This window comes from Octopus bimaculoides, chromosome 1 (assembly GCF_046866305.1).
Source record: "Octopus bimaculoides isolate indiv1 chromosome 1, ASM4686630v1, whole genome shotgun sequence".
Taxonomy (NCBI): Eukaryota; Metazoa; Mollusca; class Cephalopoda; order Octopoda; family Octopodidae; genus Octopus; species Octopus bimaculoides.
In genome coordinates this window covers 3,635,315-3,652,346 of record NC_142928.1, presented here as the reverse complement: position 1 = coordinate 3,652,346, position 17,032 = coordinate 3,635,315, and the positions used below count along the sequence as shown (strand labels likewise).

The 17,032-nt window shown below is 39.5% G+C and overlaps 1 protein-coding gene across 4 annotated transcripts in view; it reads right to left on the bottom strand.

Moving 5' to 3' along the window:
* Positions 1 to 17,032, bottom strand: part of LOC106880096 (uncharacterized) — a 45,723-nt gene that overhangs the window by 7,067 nt on the left and 21,624 nt on the right. For all 4 annotated transcript variants that reach the window (XM_089347839.1, XM_089347872.1, XM_089347861.1 and 1 more), the window contains 3 exons: positions 12,499 to 15,296; positions 9,159 to 9,243; positions 7,632 to 7,712 (listed from right to left, as the gene is read on the bottom strand). In XM_089347839.1, the coding sequence (XP_089203965.1) occupies positions 7,632 to 7,712; positions 9,159 to 9,243; positions 12,499 to 15,296 (2,964 nt within the window). The remainder of the gene's footprint in view (positions 1 to 7,631; positions 7,713 to 9,158; positions 9,244 to 12,498; positions 15,297 to 17,032) is intronic.

The following is a 17,032-nucleotide window of genomic DNA, read 5'->3' as shown; positions in this document are numbered from 1 at the left end:
GGCAACGGCCACGCTCAAAATGGTGCATCTCATGTGCCACCCGCACAAGAACCAGTCCAGGGGCACTGGCAACGATCTTACTTGGCTTGCCGGGTCTTCTCACGCACAGCCCATTTCCAAAGGTCTCGGTCCGTAGTCATCGCCTCGGTGAGGCCCAATGTACGAAGGTCTTGCCTCACCACCTCAGCCCAGGTCTTCCTGGGCCTACCTCTTCCACGGGTTCCCTCAACTGTTAGGGTGTGGCACTTTTTCACGCAGCTATCCTCCTCCATTCTCACCACATGTCCATACCAGCGCAATCGTCTCTCTTGCACGCCACAACTGATGCTTCTAATGTTCAGCTTTTCTCTCAAGATACTTACACTCTGACGGGTATTCACATTGACATTACACATCCAACGGAGCATACTGGCTTCATTCCTTGCGAGCTTACGTATGTCCTCAGCAGTTACAGCCCATGTTTCACTGCCATGTAGCATGGTTGTTCGTACGCATGCGTCATACAGTCTGCCTTTTACTCTGAGTGAGAGTCCCTTTGTCGCCAGCAGGGGTAAGAGCTCTCTAAACTTTGCCCAGGCTATTCTTAATATTTCTGAATCTCTTTGATTCTTTAAATGTGCTGGCCCCCTGATAATTAATCGATATTAATTAATATATTAATATATGACTAATTACCAGATCTTATAATAATATTTACCCATTACTCATGTTCTCATTCTGAATATATTCGACGCAGTAAATAGTTTCTGCGGATATATTCCTGGAATTAGCGCGCCAAAACGAAGACTTTTGAACTTTACCATTAAGCTGTAATTAGCAGAACCATATGCATGCGCACACATGGCGGTGGGCAACTATGTATACGATTCTGAAAATTACTGCTACATTACAAATCAGGCTGATGAGGAATAGACAAATGGTAAGAATTTGTTAAATCCGAAACCTGGTTCTTGTTTAATAATGATTTTTTTAGGTGATGTTAAATATCTTGCCCGCTCAAGTTTTTGGTATGCTGCTATATTTCATGAGAACTTTTTAGGTCTTAATAGACACAAAATGTGATCTATTTCTAGCGCATTAATTGTCCACGTTAGTGGTCGACGTGATATATATGACACGCTTCTTTCAGTTTCCATCTACCAAATCCACTCACAAGGCTTTGGTTGGCCCAAGGCTATAGAAGAAGACATTTGCCCAAGGTGCCACACAGTGGCACTGAACCCGGAACCATGTGGTTGGTAAGCAAGCTACTTACCACACAGCCACACCTGTACCTATACACACAGCCATATATATTATGTGATGACCTGTCAAACCGAGTAATATCATAGTCGTGGTCGATACCAGTGTCATCTGACTGGCACATGTGCTGGTGGCACATAAAAAGCACCATCTAAGCATTGGGCCTCATGGAGGCAGTGACATCAAGCCAAGTGAGACCGTAGTTATAGCCAATGCCAGTGTCGTGTAACTGGCCTGTTAAAAGCATCTTTCAATCATTGGGTAATATGCTGTGCTTGTGAAGACCTGTTGAACCAAGTGAAATCATAATCGTGGCCAATGCCAGTGCCATCTGACTGACACCCATGTAATGTTCAAGTATTGGGCCTCAGTGACAGGTGACCAAGACCTTTGGCGATATACTATGCTTGTGTAGACCTGTCAAGCCAAGTGAGACCATAGTCGTGGCCAATGCTGGTGTGGGGTCAATGATACCTGTGCTGTGCTGTCGGACGTAAAAAAAACCCATTACACTCTCAGAGTGGTTGGCATTAGGATAAGCATCCAGCCAAATCAAATTGGAACCTGGTGCAGCCCCCCCCCCCCCAGCTTATCAGTTTTTAAACTGTCCAACCCATGCCAGCATGTAAAGCAGACGTTAAATGATGATGATGATGATGATGTGTGTGTGTGTGTGTGTGTGTATACACACACACACACACACACACACACACACAGTGTACTGGGTGCATTTTTCATGGCACCAGCACTAGTGAGGTCACCAAGACAAAGAAGTTTCTCAACCAAGTGAGGTTGTAGAAATGGGGATGGCATGCAGAAGTTGAGAGGCTAAAATATGAGAGAGATAGGCACAGGTATCTTGCAGGGCTATATTGCAGGACGTGAGAGTGGGTGGGAGTAGCTGGAAGGAAGATAAAGGTATTGATGACAAAGTGTCTGCGCATGCTCTAGAGGCACAAGGGGGGAATAAGAGAGCATACAAATTGAGGATAGGGAGGTTGGATGGATAAGTTCATAGGAATGCAAGGGGACAGTGACAGGTGGCTAGAAATAGGGTAGAGGTTAACACAGTAAATGATGTACAAGGGAAATGTATGGTTGCTGGTAAATTTCAGTATGGAGGAGCAGGTAAGAGAAATAGCTCAGGAAGGAGGTGATAAGTAACAATACAGGCAGCTGTAGATAGATAAGAAAATAAGGAGCGAGAGTGGGTGAGATACAGAGATATATGAGGACAAAGATGAAGGTCAGAGGTACATAATGGTGGCTTCTAGTGAGTTAATGGGGGGGGGGCAAAAGTATGAGGCATTAACAGTTAATAAGAGAAGGTGTTGAGAATGATAGCAGGTATACAAGAATGTTAAAGATGACAAGTGATTCCAAGGAAAGGGGGGAGGGTAACTAGCAGCATAAAGGAGAAAAAATATGTACATCTTCTGCTGTCATTTGATTACAACAGCTGAATAGTATCACTGTTAGAAGAGTGACAGAGGGATGGGTGTTAGGAAGATGAAAGTCAAGGAAAGCTTGATGGGGATAAGAAAAAAAACAGGCATAAAAATGAATATGTACAAATATGTAGATACATATAACAAATATAACGTAAGCATTCAAAACAGATATATCACTGTCCTGCAATCTACACATTTTGATCTTTCACCCAAACATATTGTAGTTAATATATTATAGAATATTAATGGTGTTAGTGATGATGTCCAACATGAAATACTGAATATTTTAATATAAAGTAGATAGTTTGGCATGGCATACACGCAAAAACAATGTATAGATGCAGATAAAATTTCTAAAATCAATAGTGATGACGTATTTTGAATTTCTGCAGAAATCAATAACAGTGAATAATGTTGTCATGCTAATTGGATCATTATATAAGATAAATTACATCATTATCAAGATAACAACTAGCAATATCACTTTATGTTATTCATAAAACAAACAAACAAAAAAACACATTCACCTGTGATATTTCCTTTAAGAAATAAAAATGAATATTTCATTGATTCTTTACCTCATTTATATTTATGAAATAATATATTTGGCATCAGTTGTTGATTGATATAAAAGAGATCAATGATGTCCAAAACAAACAATGGTCACTACAGGATTCCATAAAAACCAAACAGGTCAAGTATTGAAACAAACTGATCACTACAAGATACTAAAGAACAATGAGAGCCATTATCGAAATAAGTAGTGATCACTACAGGACACTAATGAGCAAAGTGCTCAAGTATGAAAAGAAACAGTGGCGGCTACAAAACATTGTTGTCAAATAACACCTAAAGAACATCCTATTAGACTCAACATAGTTTGGACCACCAAAGATGTCACCACTAAAAGACTTGGCTTGTCACTTAACATTACCTCAAGAGGATGACTAAAGAATGTAGTAACAGCTTCCAGCTCTTTGGAGATCAATGTGATGGTGGAAAGAAGCTGACTCATTTAATAACATTGAAATGTAAGATAGAAACAAATGAACAATAAAATAGCATAAATATCATCTTGTAGTTTAATGACATTAATACACAGCAAATACATCTTGTAACTTCTTTGTATTTATAGAGAGAACATATGCAATCTTTCATCCAGACATTATCAATGTAGTGTAAACAAACAATTTATATATGGGAATGTGATTCCTGGACTGGGTGGCACATTGTATCTTGAGCAAGTGAGTTCATTTCATGTGGCTCCAGTCTGCCAAACCAAAATTGAACACCAGCTAGTGCAGCCCCCCCCCCCCAATCTCTCTCTCTCTCTCTCTCTCTCTCTCCCTCTCTCCCTCCCTCTCCCTCCCTCTCCCTCCCTCTCTCTCTCTCTCCAGTAATCACAGCTGAATGTTTCATAGGATTAAATGCCTAGATCTGTCTGCAACAATGTAGGTACCAAAAACGATTCAGTCATGCTCACTTGTGCGTAATGATTTGGTTTTGAAATGAAATCAATAGTTTATTTTTATTTATCAAGAGAAAACAAAAACATACTAAACTCATATGTTCTTTATATTTATGTTTGATTCCAAAATATTGGTTAGGGTTGTCCAGATCAACAAATTCAAACATTTATATCGGTGCTTGTTAGGTCAATAGAATTAGTCTCAGTCAAATAGATCAGTGATATTTAATGAGATTGAATAAAACAAGAAAAATCATAAAATCGATATTTATAAAATTCCACACCCATCACCACTAGAGTAAAGTGGTGCAGATATTGGAACCAAATTTGTTGACTGGCACCCATGCCAACCTTCCTTCATTGGACACTAAACTCAGCTTGCGAAGACCTGTTGGGGCAAGTGAGATCGAAACTGAACCAAATTCGATGACTGGCACCCATGCCAGTGGAGCGCTAACAGCACCATCCAAGCGGGATCACTGCCAGAGCAGCAGTCTTGCTTCAATGCCGGTGGCCCATAAACAGCACCATTTGAGCACAATCGTTTCCAGCTTCGCCTTACTGGCACTTGTGCCGGTGGCATGTGAACAAAACATTGGTCTGACTCCTATGTAGATGGCACGTAAAAAAACACCATTTGAGCGTGGCCGTTGCCAGTACCGCCGGCCTGCCCTCGTGCCAGTAGCACATAAAAAGCACCCACTACACTCTCGGAGTGGTTGGCATTAGGAAGGGCATCCAGTTGTAGAAACTCTGGCAGATCAGATTGGAGTCTGGTGTAGCCATCTGGTTCGCCAGTCTTCAGTCAAATCATCCAACCCATGCCAGCATAGAAAACGGACGTTAAATGATGATGATCATCATCATGATCATGACCAGTCACTCCACACTTTCAAAGATCTGGAGAATAAAGGTATCCCTTAACTATAAAAAGAAGAGAAGGCTGGTGACAGGAAGTACATCCTGTCATAAATCCTTCCTTAAATTTCCAGTGTGCATATAACCTGTTGTGTGAGCATGCTGACATTGCACATCCAGCAGAGGACACTAGTTTCATTCCTTTCTAGTCTTTACACATCCACTGCATTCAAGGCTCACATTACTGTTTGTACAGAAGTCTCATACAATTTGTTTTTCACTCTGAGAAAGAGAGAGAGAGAGAGAGAGACCTTTCATTGTTCTACTGAGTATCAAATATGATTTCCTAGAAACTACTGATTACAAAGAAGTAGAGACTATTTTAAAATAAGGGTGAGCATGTGAAAATGAAGCCAGTAATGGATTTACTCTTTCATCAATTGATGACACAACTAGTGAAAAAAACTGTCAGTCGGTCAATATGGTAATTGCTGGGAAGAAAGAGGAAGGATATGAACTAATGTAATAAGATGCGACTGGAATGTTATGATTTACATAAATTAATAAAATTATAGATAACTGATATGAGTCAGTTATCTATAGTTTTAATAAATGTTAAAATGTTATTACAAAAACAAAAAAAAATGTCAATGCAGTGCCATGTAAAAGCACCAGCTCACTCTGTGAAGCGGTAGGCATTAGGAAGAGCCATAAAAACCGTGCCAAATCAGACTGGAACCTGGTGCAGCTACCCAGCACCAGTCAAACCGTCCAACCTATGCCAGCATGGTCAATGGATGTTGAATGATAATGAAAAAGTGTTACTGACATCATCATCATCAAACTTCAACATGAACTTGTCCATGTTTCCATGGGTCAGATGGAATTTGTTGAGGCAGATTTTCTACAGCCAGATGCCCTTTTTCTAGCCAAGCAAGGTAATATTTTCCTCAAGGGAGATACATTTTTCATGGAAGAATGGAAACGAACATTACTTATATGACAGTGATGCTTGCTTACAACTATCATGTGATGTATAGACAAGAGCATACACAAAAGCACACAATATATTTATATATATATATATATATATACGTAAAAGCACCCACTACACTCTCTGAGTGGTTGGCGTTAGGAAGGGCATCCAGCTGTAGAAACTCTGCCAATTGGAAATATGCCGTGCGTGAGAAGACCCGGCAAGCCAAGTGAGACCTAAATCTAAGGCCTCAGCCAGTCCACTTATGCATACCTTCCTTCCTTCATTGGACACTAAACTCCACTTGCGAAGACCTGTTGAGGCAAGTGAAATCGAAATCGAGTTAAATTTGACGACTGGCAACCATGCCAACGTCGTCTCCCTCATTGGACATGAAACTCAGCTTGTGAAGACTTATTGGGGCAAGCAAAAGCGAAATTGTGATGGCACCTGTGCCCAGCGACACCTTTCTGGCACTTGTGCCCGCGGCATGTGTAGGGACTTTCGAGCGAGATCTTTACCAGTGGACTGACTCTTGTGCGGGTGGCACATAAAATACACCATTTTGAGCGTGGCCGTTGCCAGTACCGTCTGACTGGCCTTCGTGCCGGTGGCACGTAAAAGCACCTACTACACTCTCGGAGTGGTTGGCGTTAGGAAGGACATCCAGCTGTAGAAACTCTGCCAAATCAGATTGGAGCCTGGTGTAGCCATCTGGTTTCACCAGTCCTCAGTCAAACCGTCCAACCCATGCTAGCATGGGAAGCGAACGTTAAACAACGATGATGATGATGATGATGATATATATATATATATATATATATATATATATATATATATATATATATATATATAGTGTGTGTGTGTGTGTGTGTGTGTGTGTGTGTGTGTGTGTGTGTGTGTGTGTGTGTGTGTGTGTGTGTGTGTGTGTGTGTGTGTGTGTGTGTGTGTGTGTGTGTGACAAGCTTCTTCTTTCAGTTTCCATCTAACATATCCATTCACGGGGCATGGGACGGAATCCCAGATCACATGGTTGGGAAGTAAGCTTCTTAACCACTCGGCCACAGCTGCATCTGTTACATATCATGCAAAACTAGACTAGCACCAATTTTATATAAATTTCCTTCATAGTATAATATATGTATAAATTGTGTTATAAAATGTATGATGTGAAGGTGTATAATTAATTTGCAACGTTAATGCACTGCCCGCTAATTTTATGGTAGAGAGTTTAAGTTTTACTAATAGATATATTGAGTTGTAAAAAGTGCATAATTATGTTTGCTCCAGTGATTGGCTAATGGTTGTCATGTTGGTGAGTGATGGTTTGGCAATCAGACAGGAGTCAAGAAGAATATCCAACATAAGCCACCCTTTCCTTGAAAGCATAGGAAAATGCATGTAAAATAAATTACTTCAACTTGTCTACATAATAATTTTAAATAGGCTGTGCACACCTGAATGTACAATAGTAGGCCTGAGTTGATTCTAAAGAGAACTGAACTCACAACACTCCAGTTACTGATCATGTCTTAACTTTGGTTTTAATATAAAACATTTCAGTGCCACATTTCATAATATACAATGTATAATTAATTTAAACACACTGATTAACTTTAATTACAGGAAAACTTACTTCAACTGAACAAGTTCTTTAATTAAATCTTTTACTATTTTGGTTCCATCATTTTCAATCTGTGGTTGCAGGAATAGGTTTCTGTGAAATAAAAATAATTTGTTTCTTATTTCAAAATGAAAATATTGTAATCATTAATTTAGAAGAAAATTATAAATAATAAGTTTAACATCAGTAAAGCCGATATTTGTAGGTAAAATGTGAGCAGAGAAGTTTCCAGAGGATTGAGGTTCTAGAAAGCAAGTAGTATAAATTTCTAATTTCTTTATTGCCCACAAGGGGCTAAACATAGAGGGGGAAAACAAGGACAGACAAAGGGATTAAGTCAATTACATTGATCCCAGTGCGTAACTGGTACTTAATTTATCGACCCCAAAAAGATGAAAGGAAAAGTCGACCTCGGCGGAATTTGAACTCAGAACGTAACGGCAGACGAAATACCACTGAGCATTTCACCCGGCATGTTAACGTTTCTGCCAGCTCGCCGTAGCATAAATTTCTGCATGTCAGATACAATAAGGATAAAGAAAAATGGAAAGGCAGGTACATCAGGTGGCCTTGTGTGAGGGTTCCACACAGAGGAGTAGAAATGGAAACTGTATAAATCCAAAGACTACAACCCCCCCAGATTTGGTGGGAGGCCTTTATGCTAGGAGATGAGGGATTAAAGTATGGGGGGAAAAAACCAGAGTAGAAGACATTTATTGCTGTAGGTAAGTGAGCAACTTGGTTACTTAGATATTAGAAGAAATGTGAATAATAGTGATGAGGTGTCTGCATGAACCCTGAAATTGTGAGGTGAATAGCAATGAGTGAGGACAGAGAAACCAAAAGCGTGGGTGGGTAGAGGTTGCAAGAGAGAGAGAGTGAGAGATGGGGAATAGGCAAGAGATGTGTGAACCTAATGAATGAAGAATATATGTTGAGGGATGGATGTAATGAATGGTAGATGGGGTGGGGTTTGTCCAATGATCCATGGGAGTGAAGAGTAGCAGAATAGTAATGTTGGTATAGTAAACAGAAGAAAGATGAGAGAGGGAGATGACGTGGTTAGATAGGTTGCCAAAATGTTGGTCGTGGGGAAGAAAAGCAGGCATAGTGTAACAGATATAGAGATTGAGAGGCATATAGTGGTGGAGAAGGAGAGATAATTTGGTAGTTCAGTGGAATGATCAATGTAAAATGTGGTTGGAGAGAACAGTATAAAGTTGTAAACAGTGGTGTTTAACTGGATGACAGTTTAAATCTATTATTGAATAAGTTTTTGATAACTACAGTGTAGACTGGGGTTGTTTCATATGAAGTTATATAAAGCAATTAAATCAAATTGAATTTATTGATGGTTAAATTAGAATTTAATGGTGAATACATCTTTACAATTAAATAAAGTATTAGCTTAAATATTAAAAAGGTATATGAAAGAGTACACGGGAAAGGTTATAAATGTAGCACACATCTCAATATAATCCTCTTTCACAGATCTTTAATATTCACAAATATTCATAAATGTTAATAAAATTCCATTACCCTTTATCAGAGAATTGTTCATTATCTGACAGCTCAGAAACACAGATCTGGGAATCTGTTAAATCCATATCATCAAACATATTATCTGTAATAACAACAGTAATAAAAACAACACGTGACATATCAATACGGTACAGAAATTAGTAGGGTAGGGGTCAGTTATATGACTGATATCTCTTTTATTCACCCTGGAGAAATTGAAGAAGGTCAGAGTGAAATGCTGGCAGCATTTGAACTTAAGAACATGAAGGGGGTGTATTGTTGGAACCACAAATCACTACATCTTGTACTCTACCATTTCTAATATTCTAACAGCCTGAGGATGAACATGATATTAATGGCAATTCAATAATGTATAGCAAAACCAAAATTAGCAATAAATGAAAACTTGGTGATAATATATGTATGAGAGAAATAGAACATTCAATCTCAGTGAGAAGAATATAACGGTCAATCTCAGTCCTTAATTTCAATTAAGTAAGTGGGTGCCTTTAGATATTTAATGCATGGTGCATTAGAAATCTAATGTTGAATGAAATAGGCAGTGTGGAAACAAAATTAAAAAAATTTTAATTTATGACAACTGTTTATACATAAGATTGAAATTTACAGCTGAAGTATTCAGAAAATTAAATTTTCTCAAATATTTTTGTTGTAAACAGGAGGTAATAAAAAATTCTAAAAATTGGATACATTTTTATTAAACATTTTTGTAGTTAAAAAAATGTAAATAGAATATTTGGTAAAATATTTGCAATTTTCAATGACAACTAAAATATTATCAAAGATTGAAGTTGAATATTTTATGTAAGTGAAGGTATGTAGCCTTATGGTTAGGGCGTTGCATTCACAACATCAGATCATGGTTTTAACTCCCAGACCGGGTGTGTTGTGTTCTTGAGCAAAACACTTAATTTCAGTTGCTCCAATTCACTCAGCTGTAAATGAGTTCCAGCAATAGCTGTGTCTTATATGCCATGAAAACTGGGTTAAGCTCCAGCATTTTGAGTTCTAAGGCTTATGTCAGACCTAAGCTTAAACCAAGCCAATGTGTGATGGAGAAATTGCTTAACAAAGGAATACTTCTCCACGTGCCAAATATTTTATAGGGAAAAAATATTGTATCTTCAAATTAGTTAGATTGAAACAATATAATCTGAGATATATTAGGTGCTTAAACCTAATAGTTTTTTTTATATATTTCTGGGTTTGTAATTAAATTTAAATAGTTAAAGGTATATAGAAATGTTTCGATACATTTGACTAAATCCATTTCTCACATCATAGTGTACTTCTCCCAACACTACCTTCTCACAACAAATTCTTTCTGCTCAGCACACTACAACTTCTCTCAGTACTTCACCTAAAGTCATCATTCACTCCCCTATTTTCTCTTTCAGTGGTGGAGGCTCTTTCACCCTCTAAGTCACACAATGACTTCACTAGTACTGGCGGTAAAAAAAAAAGCACCTAGCACACGCAGTAAAGTAGTTGGAAAATTGAACCGAGACAAAACAAAATTTGAGAAAACTCTTTAACCTTGTCAATGGCAAGACAACCTCTATAGTGCTGGTTCCATAAAAATATGCACACAGTACACTCTGTAAATTGGTTTCTATGGATGGACACCCCTCCTAACACCAACCAAGTCAGACTGAGACATGTGGAACAAGACATGGTACTCTAACTTGTCAGATCCTGTCCAGCATGGAAAGCAGACTAAAGTGCTGATGATTATTTCACAATTGTTTGTGGAGAGAGATAAGATTTTGACTAATTTATCATTAAGTCAAGAAAACATGACAGCTGTTTCAAGCTCTCATTGGTTGACAGATAAAGGCACATGCATAAGGCTAATAGCATTAATATTAGCCTCATGTATCAACCCCAGTACTTAATTGGGGTTGACGACTTATTTTATCAACTCCAAACCTTATTAAAAGCAAAATTAATCTCAATGAATTTAAACTCAGAATGTAAAAAGTCAAATAAAACATCACAAAGCACCCCCCCCCACCTGACTTCCTAATGATCCTGTCAATCCACCACCCTGAATTAAGAGTTATAAAAATAATGAAAGTGGTGTTAGCTAAATGGGATATAAAAAGAAAACAAAATTACAGTAACATTACAGAAGACATAGGTGTGGTACAATTTGATGATGGACAAATGGTTGAAGAGTGTTTGATAAGAAAGGTTTGCCTTTTGATAAACCAGATCTTATTTCTGGATACAGTCCAAAACTGAAGAGGGCATTATCTTAGATATATGGGCAGCACTTAAGTGCAGAGATCTCCTACCTAGTATATGTGTATCACAGAAAAAAGCATAGATTGACTGCAGTCAATATTGGCTGGTATGTAACCAATGAAGTAGTATACTTGAAAGAAAATTGTGTAAAATTTCTTGCCAAAGTTTTGCCAAATATTCTAAAATGTAACTAAATCAGTAAATCACTAAGAGCACCGTCTGAGCATGATCGTTGCCAGAGCACCAGCTGTCTGGCTTTCGTGCTGGTGGCACGTAAATAGCACCATTTGAGCGTGACCGTTACCAACGTCGCCTTCCTGGCACGAGAAAAGACATTCAAGCAAGTTCATTGCCAGTACCGCTGGACTGGCTCCCGTGCAGGTGGCACATAAAATACACCATTTTGAGTGTGGCCATTGCCAGTACCGCCTGACTGGCCTTCGTGCCGGTAGCACGTAAAAGCACCCACTACACTCTCTGAGTGGTTGGCGTTAGGAAGGGCATCCAGCTGTAGAAACTCTGCCAAATCATATTGGAGCCCGGTGTAGCGATCTGGTTCACCAGTCCTCAGTCAAATCGTCCAACCCATGCTAGCATGGAAAGCGGACGTTAAACGATGATGATGATGATGTAACTAAAAGTTATAAGAAGCTGAGATATCAAACTCTAAGACAGAACAACCTCAGGTTTTGCACACAATTCTGTCAGTCAACTCTGGTAAGACATTTTCATTTTTACTACTTATTCTGTCTTTAATAACCATGAACGATTTCCATATAAATAACTAAAATATTTTATGCAATGAGGACTTAACTATTGCATTTACTATCTCATGTATCGTGTTTCATTCAATCAATTGTTGTACATAGATAAATACAAATGTACTGAGTAATAAAATATATGTAAACTCTTATGTGTGGTCATTCTAATCTTCACACAGCCTGTCTGATATTATGTACTACCAACAACAAACTAATGACCAAACCTACTAAAAGTTCTAGTGTGAAAATTACAGGAAAATATAACACAAACTGATAAGCAATACTCAAAGTTACAAATAATATTTCATAATAAAAACTCAACCATTTACCTTTCGTATGAAAAGCAGAATTGTTTGATGATGAAGATGACTGTGGAAGTTTCAACGGGGAGGTAGTTGTCATTGTGATTTCACTGCTGCTATGACTTTTCTCAAGAGGTTTTACAATTGATGTAAGACTGGATACAGAATTAGTTTCCTTTACCAAATGGTGTAACACATTCTTAGGCTGGCTGTTAATGTTTTCACTATCAATTACAGGTTTTAATCTAATTCTGTCTTTAGAAATTTGTCTGAAAGAATCAGCTATTTCACTTGTGTCATCAACAAGCTTAGAAAAAGAACTCAATGTTTCTAACTCAAACAATTTTTGACTTGTTTGTTCCTTTGTCTGCTGCTCAGCTAATTGTTCTTTTGCTTTCATCTCAGGTTGATTTTCCTTCACTTTTACCCCAAAGAATTTTTCAGATGTCTTTTGCACATCCAATTGTTTCATTGTCTCTAGCTCAGAGAAATGTTTTTCTGTTTGAATATTTGGCAATTGTTTCTTTACCTCTACTGCAAACAACTTGTTTCTTAATGATGAATCTGATGTAGGCACTCTTTGTTGATTTGGTAAATATGCTATTTCTGGATCTGGTTTCTTTCCTTGCTGTAAATCTGTCAGGTGTTCCACTTGTTGACTACACATATGATTAGTGTTCTGTAGATGTAGCAAATATTTTGTTCTCTTTAAATCAGATAGGTGTTCTGTCCTCTTCAGATCAAGTAGGTGGCTTGTTTCTTGTGGTTGTGGCAGACAGTCTGTGGTCTGTAGATCAAGCATGGAGTCCACACCCTTGAGACCAGATGGATGATCTACTTTCTGTAAATCAGGCAGGTGATCTACTCTCGGTAGATCAAGAAAGAGGTCCTTTGTCTTTAGATCTGGGCGGCACTCATCTGTTGGTGCCTCTGAACGGGGCTTGGTTGTTGGTGCCTCTGGATGCTGCTCTGCTGTCAATGGATCTGGGTGGTACTCAGCTTCTGGGTGGCATTCAGCTGTCAATGCCTCTGCTTGACACCTGGTTGTCAGTGCCTCTGCTTGACACCTGGTTGTCGGTGCCTCTGCCTGACACCTGGCTGTCGGTGCCTCTGCCTGGCACCTGGCTGTCGGTGCCTCTGCCTGGCACCTGGTTGCCGGTGCCTCTGCCTGGCACCTGGTTGCCGGTGCCTCTGCCTGGCACCTGGTTGCCGGTGCCTCTGCCTGGCACCTGGTTGCCGGTGCCTCTGCCTGGCACCTGGTTGCCGGTGCCTCTGCCTGGCACCTGGTTGCCGGTGCCTCTGCCTGGCACCTGGTTGCCGGTGCCTCTGCCTGGCACCTGGTTGCCGGTGCCTCTGCCTGGCACCTGGTTGCCGGTGCCTCTGCCTGGCACCTGGTTGCCGGTGCCTCTGCCTGGCACCTGGTTGCCGGTGCCTCTGCCTGGCACCTGGTTGCCGGTGCCTCTGCCTGGCACCTGGTTGCCGGTGCCTCTGCCTGGCACCTGGTTGCCGGTGCCTCTGCCTGACACCTGGTTGACGGTGCCTCTGCCTGGCACCTGGTTGCCGGTGCCTCTGCCTGGCACTTGGTTGCCGGTGCCTCTGCCCAGCACTCAGCTGGTGGTGCTTCAGCCTGGTGCTCAGCTGTTGGTGCCTCTGTCTGGTGCTTGGCTGTTGATGGTTCTGCCTGGTGCTCAGATTTCAGTGGATCAGGCCAGCAATCAGCAGCCGGTGGATTTGGAACATGTTCAGCTGATGGTGGACCTGGAAGGTGCTTTATTACCTGAAGACCTGGCATTTTCTCTCTTGTCTGAAGACCTAATAATTGACCTTTTGCCTGTAGATCTGAAAGTGCATCCTTCGCTTGTAAACCTGGGAAATTTTCTTTTGTCTGTGAATTTAATTGTTGTGTTTCAGTAGGCAAAGGTAATAGCTGTTTTCCTGACTGAATTTCTGACATTTGCCCAACTGTCTTAATATCAGGTAAATGCTCATTATACAGATTACAGTTTAATCCTTTAGATAAATTCAGAGTAACTTCCTTATTTACATTAATATTAGTTTGAAAGCTTTCTTTTGCAGATAAAACAATTTGATTATCATTGCTATTAGGAAAATTACTTTCCACTTTCTCACTTCGAAGTGGTAACTTACTTTCACCTTTTATTTCTGATATGGAAGAACTAGGAATATTAGAAATGTCAACGTTGGGATTATTCTCGCTACAAACTGATATAGCACACTTATCTTTTGGAATAGTTTCTAGAAAGCTGATAACTCCATCTCTGTTTTTAATATCTTCATTTAGAAGGTCTGATTTCAGAGCACACATTTCTAAACCTGAAGACATGGCCAAATAAGACTCAGATTGTTTCACACTTACATCTTCCATAGAAGAAATCAATTTTTCACAATTAGGTGATTTGTATTCTGTTTCTATCGTTCTTACACAATCAACAGTGTTAGAATTCTCAGACAATTCCAAATGGCTTCCATCTTTGCAGCTTAGTCTGTCTTCATTAAGAATCTCCGTTGAAGTTTGATTATCAGATTTAGAATCAGAATTCTTTTTAACTTCAGTCATTTCAAGCTTCTGTAGTTTACTTTCCTTCAAATCAGCAGCTTGTGATTCCACACAGATCTTTTCTATGTCAGCATTATTTGTACTTATTTGCTCAGACATATCACAAGAAGCTTTATTATTTCTATTTTCTGGTGCCATATTTATTTGTGTTATTTGTTTTACAGCAGGAGTATCAGGAGTTGCTTTATCCTTGATTTTACTAGGCTTTGGCTCATCTTGTTGCTCATGAAATATGCTTTCAGGATTTCTGGACAGAATTTGAAACAGAAAATATAAATCAGTTAATTTTTTTTTTATCTTTCAAAATATAATAAAACAAAGAAAATTTTAGGACTAAAAGGAGCTAAGCATTTTGTTTTATAAATTTAACATTTTTCATAAATATATCGATAAGAAATCGAGATGACAAGGAAATAAACAATTAACTTATGAACTTCATTAGCTTACAGCTGTTTCTGCTGTAAGATGCAGTAGACCCATAGATGAGTGCCTTACTATCAAATTACAACTTCACTGGAAGCTCAAACATGAAGTGCAATTTATTTTGGAAAACAATAACGTGTGTGTGTGTGTGTGTGTGTGTGTGTGTGTGTGTGTGTGTGTGTGTGTGTGTGCGTGTGTGTGTGTGTCTATAACCCCGCTGGTGCTGGTGCCACATAAAAAGCATCAGTACTGGTGCAGCATAAAAAGCACCCTGTACTCACTGTTAAAGTGATCAGTATTACGAAGAGTATCCAGCCATCGAAACCATGTCAAAACAGTGGAGCCTAGCATATTTCCCAGTCCAACTGGCTCCTGCCAGGCTGCCCAACCCATGACAGCATGGAAAACAGGTGTTAAATGAAGAGGTTGATGATGAATATATACATATATATATATATGTATGCCAGGTTGTTTATGTTACTGGTACTATGTAACCCAGTACTACTTGTCACATGGTAAGGTAATGAGTGACTAAACCGCCCCCCCCTCCACCAATTGTACTTGATGAGGAAGGTGTGTATGGGATACCCTGCAGAGCTAAAAACAAGACCTGTAAAAGGGCAGAAGAACTCTTAAGAGTCAACAGCCATCCAATGTACATATGTACAACTATATGCATATGTATATAGTTGGCTGAATTGTGGATGTGTGTGCCAGGTGCATGTTTGGTGTGGTGAACTGTGGGTAAGTGTTGGGCATGTGTGTGTGTGTGTATATATATATATTTACATTTTTAATTCTTGAATATATGCATGTATATTGCGTGTACATGTCTTTTTTATTTTATATATATATATTTGTATTTTTACTTCTTTTATTTGATTTGTGTGTATTTGTGGATGTAGTTAAAGGGATAGATGGAGCTCCTAGGTTTAATAAAGCCATGGGGAAGGCAATCTGTCTAGAAGGTAACTCCAAATTCAAATCCTTCACGCTGTCTTGCAGTTAGCCTTTAGTTGCGCAAAGGCTGGGAGGAGGACATTCTAATATAAAACCACTGGAGAGGTTAAACTCTGGGATAATAAAACATGCGACCTCCATAATCCCCCAGTCATCTTGCCTTGGTTTGTCACTGGATATCAGATTTTGGGGGAGGAGTGGGTGCTATATGTGTCATACAAGTATGTGGCATTGATATTTAAATATATAAATATCTCTTCAAGTCCCATGGCCATGGAATAGTAGCGACATGTGCAGGCTTAACAGGCTGGGAGCACATAGTCACGAATCTGCGCATGGGTGGCTCAGGGCCTATCTAACATCACTGCATTGTTGAAAGAACAGCAGCATGCTTCGGCAAGGTCAAGAGCATCTGAGCAGCCCTCTCTAGGGTATCACTGCTCACCCAGAAATCTGGGAAAGGTCTAGAAAAGGTGACCGAAACAAATGCCTGTTCTACCATCAAGCTGGCCAGCAACCTGCAGCTGACGGCTGTTCACTAGAGCAGGAGGAATACAAAGAGAAAACATGCAAGCAAGAAATATGGATCATGGGTAGGTG